The sequence below is a fragment of the Hemiscyllium ocellatum genome, chromosome 19 (genome assembly GCF_020745735.1).
Source record: "Hemiscyllium ocellatum isolate sHemOce1 chromosome 19, sHemOce1.pat.X.cur, whole genome shotgun sequence".
Classification (NCBI taxonomy): domain Eukaryota; kingdom Metazoa; phylum Chordata; class Chondrichthyes; order Orectolobiformes; family Hemiscylliidae; genus Hemiscyllium; species Hemiscyllium ocellatum.
In genome coordinates this window covers 66,814,810-66,828,519 of record NC_083419.1, presented here as the reverse complement: position 1 = coordinate 66,828,519, position 13,710 = coordinate 66,814,810, and the positions used below count along the sequence as shown (strand labels likewise).

The 13,710-nt window shown below is 41.6% G+C and overlaps 1 protein-coding gene across 1 annotated transcript in view; it reads right to left on the bottom strand.

The window, feature by feature from the left end:
• dgki (diacylglycerol kinase, iota) overlaps positions 1-13,710 on the bottom strand; it is a 197,505-nt gene that overhangs the window by 105,531 nt on the left and 78,264 nt on the right. The window contains exon 11 of the mRNA XM_060839555.1: positions 9,094-9,154. Within this exon, the coding sequence (XP_060695538.1) occupies positions 9,094-9,154 (61 nt within the window). The remainder of the gene's footprint in view (positions 1-9,093; positions 9,155-13,710) is intronic.

Genomic DNA, 13,710 nt, shown 5'->3' with positions numbered 1-13,710 from the left:
GACGTTACAGCGCAGTACAGTCTCCTTGGTCCTCGATGTTGCGCTGACTTGTGAAATTAATCTGATATCCATCTAACCTATATAATTCCATTTATTACATATGCATGTCCAATGCCTATCTAAATGCCCTTAATGTCAGCGTGTCTACTACTGACACAGGCAGACATCTGCTACTGAGTAAAGAAACCACTGTTGGTATCTGTCCAAAATCTATGTCCCCTCATGTTAGCCTTCACCATCCAAGGGAAAAGGCTCTCCGTCCAACCTATCTAACCCTCTGATTATCTTCTGTCTCAATCAAGTTACCTTTCAACCTTCTCTCCAATGAAAACAACCTCCATTCCCTCAGCCTTTCCTCTAAGACCTTCCTTCCATATCAGGCAATATCCCAGTAAAGCTCTTCTGAACCCTTTCCAAAGATTCCACATCCTTCCTATAATGCGGTGACCAGAACTGTACGCAATATTCTAGATGTGGCCTTGCCAGTGTCTTGAACAACTGAAGCATAATGTTGTGGCTCCAAAACTCAATCCCCTGACCAATAAATGCCAACACACCATATGCTACCTTAACAACCTTATCAACCTGAGTGGCAAATTTTAGGGATTTATGCACCTGGACACCAACATCTCTGTTCATTGACACTGCCAAGAATTTTACCATTAGCCCAGTGCTCCACATACCTATTAATTATTTGAAATGAACTACCTCACACTTTTCTGCCACTTTTCAGCCTAGCCCTGCATCTTATCTATGTCCCTCTAACCCACAACATCCTTCGCCACTATCCACAATTTTGCCTACCTTAGTGTCATCTGCAAACATATTGACTTATCCTTCTATGCCCACATCCAGATCATTTATAAAAATGACAAACAGTTGTGGCCCCAAAACAGATCCTTGCCACACACTACTGGTAACTGAACTCCAGGATGAACATTTCCCATCAACTGCCACCCTCTCTTCTTTCAGCTAGCCAATTTCTGAACCAAACTGCTAAAACGCCATCGATCCCAAAACACTGTATTTTGTGCATTATACCGTGTGGAACCTTATCAAACGCCTTACTGAAGTTCATATACACCACATCAACGCTTTATCTTTATTCACCTGTTTTGTCACCTTCTCTAAGAACTCTAAGGTTAGTGAGGCACAACCGACCCTTCACAAAACCACGTTGACTATCCCTAATCAAATGATTCCTTTCCAGATGATTATAAATCCTATCTCTTATAACCTTTTCCAACACCTTACTCACACATGAAGTAAGGTTCACTGGCCTGTAATTACCACAGTTGTCCTGACTCCCCTTCCTAAACAAGGGAACAACACTTGCTATCCTCCAGTCTTGACATAAAGATCAAAGCCAAAGGCTCTGCAATCTCCTCCCTGGCTTCCCAGAGAATTCAATATTAATTTCCATCCGGCCCAGGGATTTTATTGATGTTCAGATTTTCGAAAATTGCTAAAACCTCCTCTTTGTCAACCACAATCCCATCTAATTTAGTAGCCTGTATCTCTGTATTCTCACTAACAGTGCCCTTTTCCAATGTGAATACTGGCAAAAAGTATTCATTAAGTGCTTGTCCTATGTCCTAAACTCCACACACAACTTCCCACTACTGTCTTTAGCCCTAATCTTACTCTAGTCATTCTTTTATTCCTGATATACCTATAGAAGGCCCTAATGTTTTCTTTGATCCTATTCACCAACAACTTCTCATGTTCCCACCTGGCTGCTCTTAATCCTCTCTTTAGCTCTTTTCTGGCCAACTTAGAACGCTCAATCCCCTCGTTAAACCTTCATGCCTCACATAAGTTGCTGCCGCCTTCTTAACAAGCACTTCAACTTCTTTAGTAAACCATGGCTCCCTCTCTTGACAACTACTTCCCTGTCTGATAGGTGGTATATACTTATCAAGGAACCACAGTACTTGTCCTTTGAATAAGCTCCATGTTTCAAGTGTGTCCATCCCCTGCAGTTTCCTTCCTAATTGCATCATAATTGCCATTCCCCCAGTTATACTTCTTTGCCTGCTGTATATACCTATCCCTGCCCATTGCTATTGTAAACACAATTGAATTGTGGTCACTGTCACCAAAGTGCTCACCTACTTCCAAGTCTAACACCTGGCTGAATTCATTCCCCAGTACCAAATCCAATATGGCATTGTCCCTTGGCCTGTCTACAGACTTACATCAGAAGACTCTCCTGGATATGTTGAACAAAAACTGACCTATCTAAACTACTTGAATTATAGTATTCCCAGTCAATATTGGGGACTCCAGTTAGGGGGATCGATAGAAGGTTCTGCGGGAACGAGAAAGATTCACAGTTGGTGTGTTACCTCCCAGGTGCCAGGGTTTGTGATGTCTCTGATCATGTTTTTGGGATCCTTAAGTGGGAGGGGGAGTAGCCCCAAGTTGTGGTCCACATAGGCAGTAACGACATAGGTAGGATGGGGATTTAAGGCAGAAATTCAAGGAGTTAGTCTGGAAGCTTAGAGCTAGAACAGAGTTGTTATTTCTGGTTTGTTACCTGTGCCACATGCTAGTGAGGCAAGGAATAAGGAGAGAGAAGATTTGAATATGTGGCTACAGGGATGGTGCAGGAGGGAGGATTTTGGATACCTGGATAATTGAGGCTCATTCTGCGGTTGGTGGGACCTCTACAAACAGAATGGTCTACACCTGAACCAAAGGGATACCAATATCCTGGGGGTGGGGGTAAGATTTGCTAATGCTCTTCAGAAGGGGTAAACTAATTCAGGGGGATGGGAGCCTGAATTGTAGTTCCAGTGTCCAGGAAGGTTGAGAGTAGTGAGGTCGGAAATTAGGTGTTGATAGTGCATTGGCAAGCAAGCAGGTGTTTGAAGTGTGTCTACTTCAATGCCAGGAGCGTCTGGAATAAAGTGGGTGAACTTGCAGCATGTGTTGGTACCTGGGACTTTGCTGTTGTGGCCATTTCGGAGACATGGATGGAGCAGGGTCAGGAATGGTTGTTACAGGTTTCAGTACTGAGATATTTCAGTAAAAACAGAGAAGATGGTAAAAGAGGGGAAGGTGTGGCATTGCAAGTCAAGGACAGTGTTACCATGGTAGAAGGGACATTTGAGGACTCATGAACTGAGGTATCATGGACTGAATTTAGAAACAGGATAGGAGCAGTCACTATGTTGGGAGCTTTCAACAGGCCTCCAAATAGTTCCAGAGATGTAGAGGAAAGGATAACAAAGATGATCCTCGATATTAGTGAGAATAACAGGATAGTTGTTGTGGGGGACTTTAACTTTCCAAATATTGACTAGGAGTACTACAGTTCAAGAACTTTAGATGGGTCAGTTTTTGTCCAATGTGTTTCCTGACACAGTATGTAGACCGGCCAACAAGGGGCGAGGCCACATTGGAATTGGTACTAGGCAATGAACCCAGCCAGGTGTTAGATTGGGAGGTAGGTGAGCATTTTGGCGATAGTGACCACAGTTCGGTTATGTTTACTTCAGCAATGGAAAGGCATAGGTACATTCCGCAGGGCAATAGTTAAAGATGGGGAAAAGGCAATTATGATGTGATTAGGCAAGATTTAGGATGCATAGGATGAGGAAAGAAACTGCAGGGGATGGGCACAATTGAAATGTGGAGCTTGTTCAAGGAACAGCTACTGCGTGTCCTTGATAAGTATGTACCTGCCAGGCAGGGAAGAAGTGGTTGAGTGAGGGAGCTTTGGTTTACTAAAGAGGTCGAATCTCTTGTCCAGAAGAAGGAGGCTTGTATGTTAGAATGAGACGTAAAGGCTCAGTTGGGGTGCTTCAGAGTTACAAGTCAGCCAGGAAAGACCTAAAGATAGCGCGAAGAAGAGCCAGGAAGGGACAGGAGAAGTCGTTGGCAGATAGGATCAAGGAAAACCCTAAAGCTTTTTGTCAGTGTATCAGGAATAAAAGAATGATGAAATTTAAGATTTAGGGCCAATCAAGGACAGTAGTGGGAAGTTGTTGCATGGAGTCTGAGGATTTGGGGAAGTGCTAAATTAATTTTTTTTGTCAGTATTCACACTGAAAAAAGACAAAGTTGTTGAGGAGAGTACAGAGTTACAGGCTACTAGACTTGACGGGACTGAGGTTCACAATGAGAAGGTTTAAGCAATTCTGGAAAGTGAAATAGAAATTTATCCTAGAATTCTCTGGGAAGCTCAGAAGGAGACTGCAAAGCCTTTGGCTTTGATCCTTATGTCGTCATTGTCGACAGGAATAGCGCTGAAGACAGGAGGATCACAAATGTGTCCAAGTTCAAGAAGGGGAGTAGAGACAACCCTGGAAATTATAGCTCTGTGAGCCATACTTCAGTTGTAGGAAAAGTGTTAGAAAAGGTTAAAACAGTAGATTTATAGTCATCTAGAAAGGAATAAGTTGATTAGGGATAGTTAATACGGTTTTGTGAAGGATAGGTCGTGCCTCAAACCTTATTGAGTTCATTGAGAAGGTGACCAAACAGGTGGATGAGGGTAAAGCGGTTGATTAGATTAGATTAGATTAGATTACTTACAGCATGGAAACAGGCCCTTCGGCCCAACAAGTCCACACCGACCCGCCACCCACCCATACATGTACCCCTAACCTAACACTACGGGCAATTTAGCATGGCCAATTCACCTGACCCGCACATCTTTGGACTGTGGGAGGAAACCGGAGCACCCGGAGGAAACCCACGCAGACACGGGGAGAACGTGCAAACTCCACACAGTCAGTCGCCTGAGTCGGGAATTGAACCCGGGTCTCAGGCGCTGTGAGACAGCAGTGCTAACCACTGTGCCACCGTGCCGCCCACAATGATGTGGTGTATATGATTTCAGTAAGGTGTCTGATAAGGTTTCCCACAGTGGACTATCGCACAAAATATGGAGGCATGGGATTGAGGGTGATTTAGCAGTTTGGATCAGAAATTAGCTAGCTGATCGATGACAGAGGATGGTGGTTGATGGGAAATGTTCATCCTGGAGTTGAGTTACTTGTGGTAAATCTCAAGGATCTGTTTTGGATTCACTCCTGTTTGATACTTTTATAAATGATCTGGATGAGGGTGTAGAAGGATGGGTTTGTAAATTTGCGGATGACACTAAGGTTGGTGGATAGTGCCGAAGGATGTAGTAGGTTACAGAGGGACATAGATAAGCTGCACTAGGCTGAGGGGTGGCAAATGGAGTTTAATGCAGAGAAGTGTGAGGTGATTCACTTTGGAAGGAACAACCAGTAGAAAGAGTACTGGGCTCATGGTAAGATTCTTGGTAGTCTAGATGAACAACAAGATCTGTGTTCATGTGCAGAAATCCCTGAAAGTTGCCACCCAAGTTGATAGGGTTATTAAGAACGATGTGTTAGCTTTTATTGGTAGAGGGACTGACTGTTGGAGTCATGATGTAATGTTGTTGCTGTAAAAAAAAAACTCTGGTGCGGTTGCACTTGGAGTATTGTGCACAGTTCTGGTCACGGCATTATAGGAAGGAAGGGGAAGTGTCGGAAAGAGTTCAGAGATTTACTAGGACGTTGCCTGATATGAGGAAAGGTCTTATGAGGAGAGGCTGTGGGACTTGAGGCTATTTTTCATGAGAAGGTTGAGAGGTGACTTGATTTAAACATAAGATAATCAGAGGGTTAGATAGGGTAGACAGTGAGAGCCTTTCTCCTTGGATGGTGATGGCTAGCACGAGGGGACATAGCTTTAAATTGAGAGGTGATCAATATAGGACATATGTCAGAGGTAGTTTCTTTACTCAGACTAGTAGGGGCCTGGAATGCCCTGCCTGCAACTATCGGAGACTTGCCAACTTTAAGGGCACTTAAATGGTCATTGGCTAAGCATATGCATTAAAATGGAATGATGTAAATTAGATGGGCTTCAGCGTGGTTTCACAGATCAGTGCAACATTGAGAGCCGAAGGGCCTGTACTGCGCTGTAACATTCTATGTTCTGGTATGGTGGGTACCTAGAATGTATTGCCAACAGAAATTTTAGGGGCAGGCATGATAGTGTCACTTAAGATTTATAGACATACATGAATGGGCAGGCAGCAGAGAGATACAGATCTTTGTAAAATAGGTGACACTTTCCACTTTTCAGCCCAAACCTGCATCTTTTCCAGGTTTTGTTGCATATGAACATGATCTGAGAGCCACGAATGGTGGTGAAAATAAAGCAATCATCAGCAAACATGATGATCTACTTCTGATCTTATGACTGAGGGTAGGTCATTGAGAAACCAACAGGACACTATTCTGAAGAACCCCTGCAGAAATGTCCTGAAACTGAGGTGACTGACCTCCAACAACCACAACCAGCTTCCAATGAGTATTCCAATCTTTGGACAGTTTGGCCCCGATTCCTATTGATTTTTGATATACTCAGGGTCTTTCATTTCACATTTAGTGAAATGTGGCCCTGATATCAAGGGCCATCACACTCCTCTCCCTTTATTCAGGTATTAAAAACAAGGGAAGTATTTTCTCTGGCAAATACAGAGCAACCATTTCCTCTGGTTGAGGAAAGGATATTGTTACAACATTAGAGCTAGTCCATTTAGTAACAAAATGTCAGATGAACATATGAACAAGAGTAGGTTACTCAGCGTTTCAAACCTGATCTGCCTTCAAAACGATCATGGCTAATCTGATTTTAAACTCAACTCTACATTCCTACACATCTGCAATAAATCTTTCATCCCCTTGGTAATCGAGGAATATATGTACGTCTGCCTTAAAAATATTTGGATTTTATATCCAGTGCCTTTTGAAGAAGGGAATTACAAAGATAGTAAGTAGTTAAGGTGGGGTGGGGTGGGGGGGCACTTGGATTTGTGAATAGTTATTTTTTGCTTAATGTTCACTATTAGAGTTAGAAAAATAAATTGTTTTTCTTTGAATAGTGGAATTTGGGAGTTCTAACTGATTACGAGTCAAGGCAAGCATTTCTGGGTGTTTGGTTTAATTACCTTCTAACTCCTGTTGCCTCATTTGCAATTTATGTTTTTCCAATTCTACGGCGCTTGTCTGTTTCTCTCATATACCTAAGTGCTTGACCAACTCCATTACAATTTCAGCCTTCTTTTTGTCCCTAGTGAAACTTAATTCTAACCTGCTTGCTAGTTCTAAAAGTATATCCTTCCTCTGTCTTTCTAAACTTTCTCGACAAATTTGGGAAACATCTTCAAACCCCAGAATATCTTTAGCAATATTAAGAGCCACTTCCCTCACTTTTAATTTAATCAACTACAAGTAACTGCAATTAAACACATTTTCTCACCTAAGTTTTATTTAAAGATCTAGCACACTAATCACAAAGTGTTTAAATCTGCTGGGACCTTTCTTACCCAAGTCTGTTCAAATTTGTCTTAACTTTTAAGACTCCACAGGTCGAACCCCTCTGTTAATTAAACCAAAGTCCCAAAAAAAGCTTGCCTTGTCTCGTAATCTGTTAAAATGTGAGTGACAGAGAACTCCCAAATTCCACTACTTAAAGAAAAATATCAATTTATTTTTCTAACTCTAATAGCACACATTAAACAAAAGAAATTACAAAAACCACCTGAGAGAATTTTTTTTCTCCTCATCTCTGTTTTAAAGGGTGACCTTTTATTTTTAAATTATGATCAGGAAGTAGTTTCTCATACACAGGGTGGAATCTTTCCTCCAACAATCTACCATTTCCAAACTGCCTGAGGTTTTCATGACGTAAATCAATAAATATTTATTCAGTAAAGGTATCCAGAGATTTGGAGCAGACAGAGATTGGTAACTGAAGTTGGCAATCCGCCTCAGCCATTATTTAACTTAATGTTTAGGACAAATGGCCTGTTTGAGGGCCGATAAGACAAATGTAGTGTCCTATCTATGGAATAGTTTAAAACTAATTCCAGAGTTTACCTGAATTGTGGCAAAGGGACGTCAGACAGGTGATGATTTTTTTTTTGCTCTGCATTAATGTTAACCAGATAGTGAAGTTTACCATGTGTTTTTCCGCACATTTTCTCTTATGTTGGATGACTCCGTTGAACACTGGACACAGGAAATCCTGGCAAACACTTCCCACCACTCTGCCTCAACACCACAATCCAGACAATCCTCACATCACTTGATAGATTTTTAGCCAAAATGTATCAATCTCTGTCTTGAACATGATTCTTCCTACACACCTCTCAAGGGTAAAGAATTCCACAGATTCATTCACCTCTGAGTGAAAACAATTCCTCCTAATCTCAGTCTGAAATGGCTTTGCTCCAATTCTGAGACTGTGCTCCCTGGTTCTTGACCCCTCTAGCTGAGAATGCATCTTTCCTACTTAAATCCCATTGAGGCCTGCAAGAATTTTGGTAGTATCAAATCACAGACCAGCACAGTGGGCATTGAGGCTAGTTCCATGACTCTTAAACAAATGAATTCACCACACATCCAACTCTTAGATCTATCAATTCTGTTCAGCGGGGCCAGGTTTCTAGACACACCCATGAAAAAAAATCAGAGGGCAAAATTCACTTAAAACCTCAAGTCTTTGTCACAGAGAGGGTGTAGCAGATATTCACGAGACTGGTTCCCAGGATAAGACAGGACTCTCCTGCGCAGAGACTCTGGAGTTTAGAAAAATATGAGGTGATTTCATTGAAATCTACAAAATATTTACTGGACTTGACAGGGTAGGTACAGGAAGGATGTTTTCCCTTTGGCTGTGGGTGTCTAGAAGCAGTGGGCACATTTCAGACTCAGAGGCAGGCTATTTAGGACTGAGATGAGGAGCAAGTCTTTTCATCCAGAGTAGTAAATCTTTGGAATTTTCAACTCCGGGGGGCTATTAAGAATTGAGTAAGTTTGAGAGACTGATAACTATCTTGATAAGAAAGATTTTGGACAGTACAGGAAAATGGTGTTGAGGCATAAGATCAGCCATGATCGTTGAAAAGTGGAGCAAGTTCAAAGAACCCAGTAGTCTACTCCTGCTTCTGTAATGCCCCTGAAACTGCAAACACTACAGCAAGTATGCACAAGATCAAATTGGTTCACATCTTTTTGATCCTATAGATTAAATGTTTAATTTGCTAAAATTACAAACCGTTCCATCTCCACCACAGGCCAGGATCCGGAGGTTTGCGACCTTTCGATACAGCTCCAAGCTGTTCAGGAAACAAGAAATGTTCACGTGATTCACTGCAACACATGACCTGTAAATTAACAGTGAAACCAAGAGGGTCAACTGACCCCAAGCTAATGTGCATCATAGAAAGATTTGGCCATTGAGCCCACTCTGCTACTCAGCAAATTCACGGTTGATCTTCTATCCCAATATCATGCTCCTGTTCTCTCTCCACACTCTTGCCATTTTTAGTGAATAGAAATCTATTTCTTTTTTACATGTATTCAGTAGATTGTCTTCCATAGACTTCTGGTGGTAGAGAATTCCACAGGTTCACCTCCCTCTGAGGAAAGTAAATATCCTCAACTCTGCCCTAAATGGACTCCGCAGCATTCAGAAGTTTTGGCACCTTGTTCTAGAATGTCCCAGCCAGGGGGAACATCATTGCTGCAAGCTGTACAGTCCTGTCAAAATGTTATTTATCTCTATGAGATCCTCTCATTCTTCGAAACTCCAGTGAATACAGATCCAGTTGACTCACTGTCTCCTTATATAATTTACCTGCCATTCCATAAATCAGTCTGGTGAACCTTTGCTGCATTTCTTCCCTGGAATGTACATTTTTTTCTTCGGTAACAAGACCAAAACTGCACACTCTACTCCAAGTATAGTTTCACTAAGGCCCTGTACAGCCTCCGTAAAACTTCTTTGCTCTGTACTCAAAATCTCTTACAACAAAAGGCCAACATAGACACTTGTCTTCCTAAATGCTTGTCAATCTGTATGCTTGTTTTTAGTAACTCTTATACAAGGACACCCAGGTTCCTCTGTACATTAGCCTTTCCCAATCTATCACCATTTAAATAATATTCTGCTGTTCTCTATCCATCAAAGTGAATAGTTTGACAACAATCCATGTTATACTCCATTTGCCATTCACTTCCCCAATCATTCAAATTGTCTAAATCACCTTGAAGCACCTATACATCCTCTTCACCTCTCACACTCCCACCTAGTTCTGTATCATCATCCAAGTGAATAGCTGAGCACTAAGAACTGATCCATAGTCATCATCTTCCACTCTGAAGAAAGATCCATTTCTTCCTAATAGGGTGGCACACAGGTCAGTAGTTAGAACTATTGCCTCACAGTCCATGGACCGAGGTTTAATTCCAGCCACGGGCATCTGCTTGTGTGGAGTTTGCATATTCCCTTTGTGGGTTCCCTCCCTATGCTCCAGTTACTTTCACAGTCCAAAGATGTGCAGGTTAGGTGGATTGGACAAGCTAAATTGTCCATTGTGTCCAGGGATCTGCAAGCTAGGTGGATTAGCCATAGGAAATGCAGAATTACAAGTATAGGGTGGGGGGGTGAGGTTGAATGGGTGGGATGCTGTTTGGAGGATTGATGTGGACTGAATGGTCTGTTCACATTTCATAAGAATTCTATGATACTATTTCCTGTCTGTTGACCAATTCTCAATCCATGTCAGTATAGTATAGGTACACAATCCTTATCTGAAACACTCAGGGCCCGCTGGTTTTCGGAATTCAAAACTTTTTGAATTTCGGAATAAGTAACAGTTTGACAGTGACATTTTAAAAAGTCTTACCTAACAGCAGACTTACTGTGAGTACTACAGGCACTGAGACAGAATTGAGGCCTGCCAGCGCTGGGATGCGCCCACCCATGTTGCATCTGAGTGACATGCATTGAGTGGGTGCGGAGTTGGGTTAACTGTTTGCTTGTCAAACAACATTGTTAATGAGAAGAAAAACTTGATGAAAATGTTTTCAGATTTCGGAACTTTTTAGATTTCGGGATTTCGAAAAATCTCGCACACTAACCCCTTTCGCAGAATTTCATGGAAAATTTTTAAAATCCAAATACACAGTAACAACTGGTTCTGCCATATCTGCTTTGCCAGTTAAGTGCTCAAAAACTCCAGTCAAACATAATATCCCATTCATAAATTCATGTTAACTTTCAGTAATGCCATTTGCATTTTCTAAATTTTCTGACAGACCTTTTAGCATTTTACTTTTTAGTTACTTTAGTGACTGGTCAATAATTTCTCGCTTTCTCCCTCCTTCCTTTTAAATAGCGAGTTACATTTGTCACCCTCTACCAAGACTGTTCCAGAATCCACAGAATTTTAGAAGCTAACTAACACGTCCACTATTTCCATAGTCACCTCCTTTAATAGCTTGGAAAGTAGATTGTTCGATCCTGGGGATTTATCAGCTTTCAGTCTGATTAATTTATGCAACACCAGTCTTTTAATTAATACTAATTTCCTTCAATTCCTCTTCTGTAGACACTTGGTTCTCCAGCACTTCTAGTAAGTTATTTATGTCTTCTTCTGTGAAATCAGACTAAAATAATTAGAGTCATAGCGTCATAGAGATATACAGCATGGAAACAGACCTTTTGGTCCAACTCATCCATGCTGACCAGATATCCTGGTCCCATTTACAAGCATTTGGCCCATATCCCTCTAAACCATTCCTATTCATATACCCATCCAGATGCCTTTTAAATGTTGCAATTGTACCAGCCTCTACCACTTCCTCTAGCAGCTCATTCCACAAACACACCACCTTCTGCATGAAAACATTACCCCTTATGTCCCTTTTAAATTTTTCCCTGCTCACATTAAACTGATGCCCTCTAATTTTGGACTCTCCCACTCCTGGGAAAAGACTTTGTCTATTTATCCTAACCATGTCCCTTGTGATTTTATAAACCTCTATAAGTTCACCCCTCAACCTCCAATACTCGAGGGAAAATAGCCTCAACCTATTCAGCCTCTCTCTATAGCTTAAGCCCTCCAACGCTGGCAACATGCTTGCAAATCTTCTCTGAACCTTTTCAAGTTTCACAACATCTTTCCTATCGGAGGAAGACTAGAATTGCTCATAGTATTCCAATAGTGGCCTCACCAATGTCCTGCACAGCTGTAACATGACTCCCAACTCCTGTACTCAATGCACTGACTAATAAAGGAAAGCATACCAAATGCTCCTTCACTATCCTATCTATCTGCGAGTCCACTTTCAAGGAACTATGAACCTGCACTCCAAGGTCTCTTAGTTCAACAATGCTTCCAAGGACCTTATCATTAAGTGTATAAGTCCTGCTAAGATTTGTTTTCCCAAAATGCAGCACCTCACATTTATCTACATTAAACTCCACCTTCCACTCCTCGGCCTATTGACCCATCTGATCAAGATCCCATTCTACTCTGAGGTAACCTTCTTTGCTGTCCACTATATCTCCAATTTTGGTGTCATCTGTAAACTTATTAACCATTCCTCCTATGTTCACATCCAAATCAACTGTATAAATGACGAAAAGCAGTGGACCCAGCACCAATCCTTGTTGGAAACCACTGGTCACAGGCTTCGAATCTGAAAAGCAACCCTCCACTACCACCCTCTGTCTTCTACCTTCGAGCCAATTCTGTATCCAAACAGCTAGTCTGCTGTATTCCATGTGATCTAACCATGCTAACCATTCTACCATGAGGAACCTTATCAACCGCCTTACTGAAGTCCATTTGGATTACGTCCATCGCTCTGTCTCATCAATCCTTTTCGTTACTACTTCAATGCTCTGCCACTTACTCCTTCTCCATTATCAAGCCTACTGAGGCCACTAACCTTTCTCTGTTTACATAGTTATACAAACTATTACAATTAGCTGTTATGCTCCTTACAAGTTTACTCTTATATTCTTCTGATCAAAAATCAATCTTTCTCTCCTCCTTTGCTGAATTTAACTGCTTTCAATCCTCAAGCTTGCTACTTCTAGAAACTTTATAGGACTCCTCTTTGGATCGAATTCTATCATAATTTCTTTTGTTATTGTAGTTAGGCCTTTTTTCCTATTGTAATTTTACACCGAAAGTAATGTATAACTCTTGCATGCATTCATTGTTGACTGTCCACTTCATACCTTTTAATGAAGTTACCCAACATATTACAGCTATTCTAATATAATGCAATTCTCCACTCACAGCTTCGTGGTTACTTTTGTTTAGATTTATTCAAATTAGAATATTTCACTACATATCTCAATGTGACATATTCCTACATCAATGAAAAATTCTATCATGTTGTATTCACTCTTCCCTAAAGGACTTCTCAAAACCAAATTATTAATGAACCTCTTTCTCTTAAACTTAGGACGGCCTACATCTGAGTTGGTTTTTCAACGTGTTGGTCTAAAAACCATCTTGTAAACACTTCAAGAATTCATTCACTCTGTATTGTTGCTAATACTGATGTGGTCTCCTCTACATCGGGGAGACAGGATGCCAACTCGCGGAACATTTCAGAGAACATCTCTGGGACACACGCACTAAACAACCCCACCGCCCTGTGGCCAACCACTTCAACTTCCCCTCCCACTCTGCCAAGGACATGCAAGTCCTGAGCTTCCTCCACCGCCAAATCTTAGCCACCCAACACCTGGAGGAAGAACGCCTCATTTTCTGCCTTGGGACCCTCCAACCATAAGGCATCAATGTTGATTTCATCAGTTTCCTCATCTCCCCTTCCCCCTCATCCCAGAACCAACCTTCTAACTCAGCAC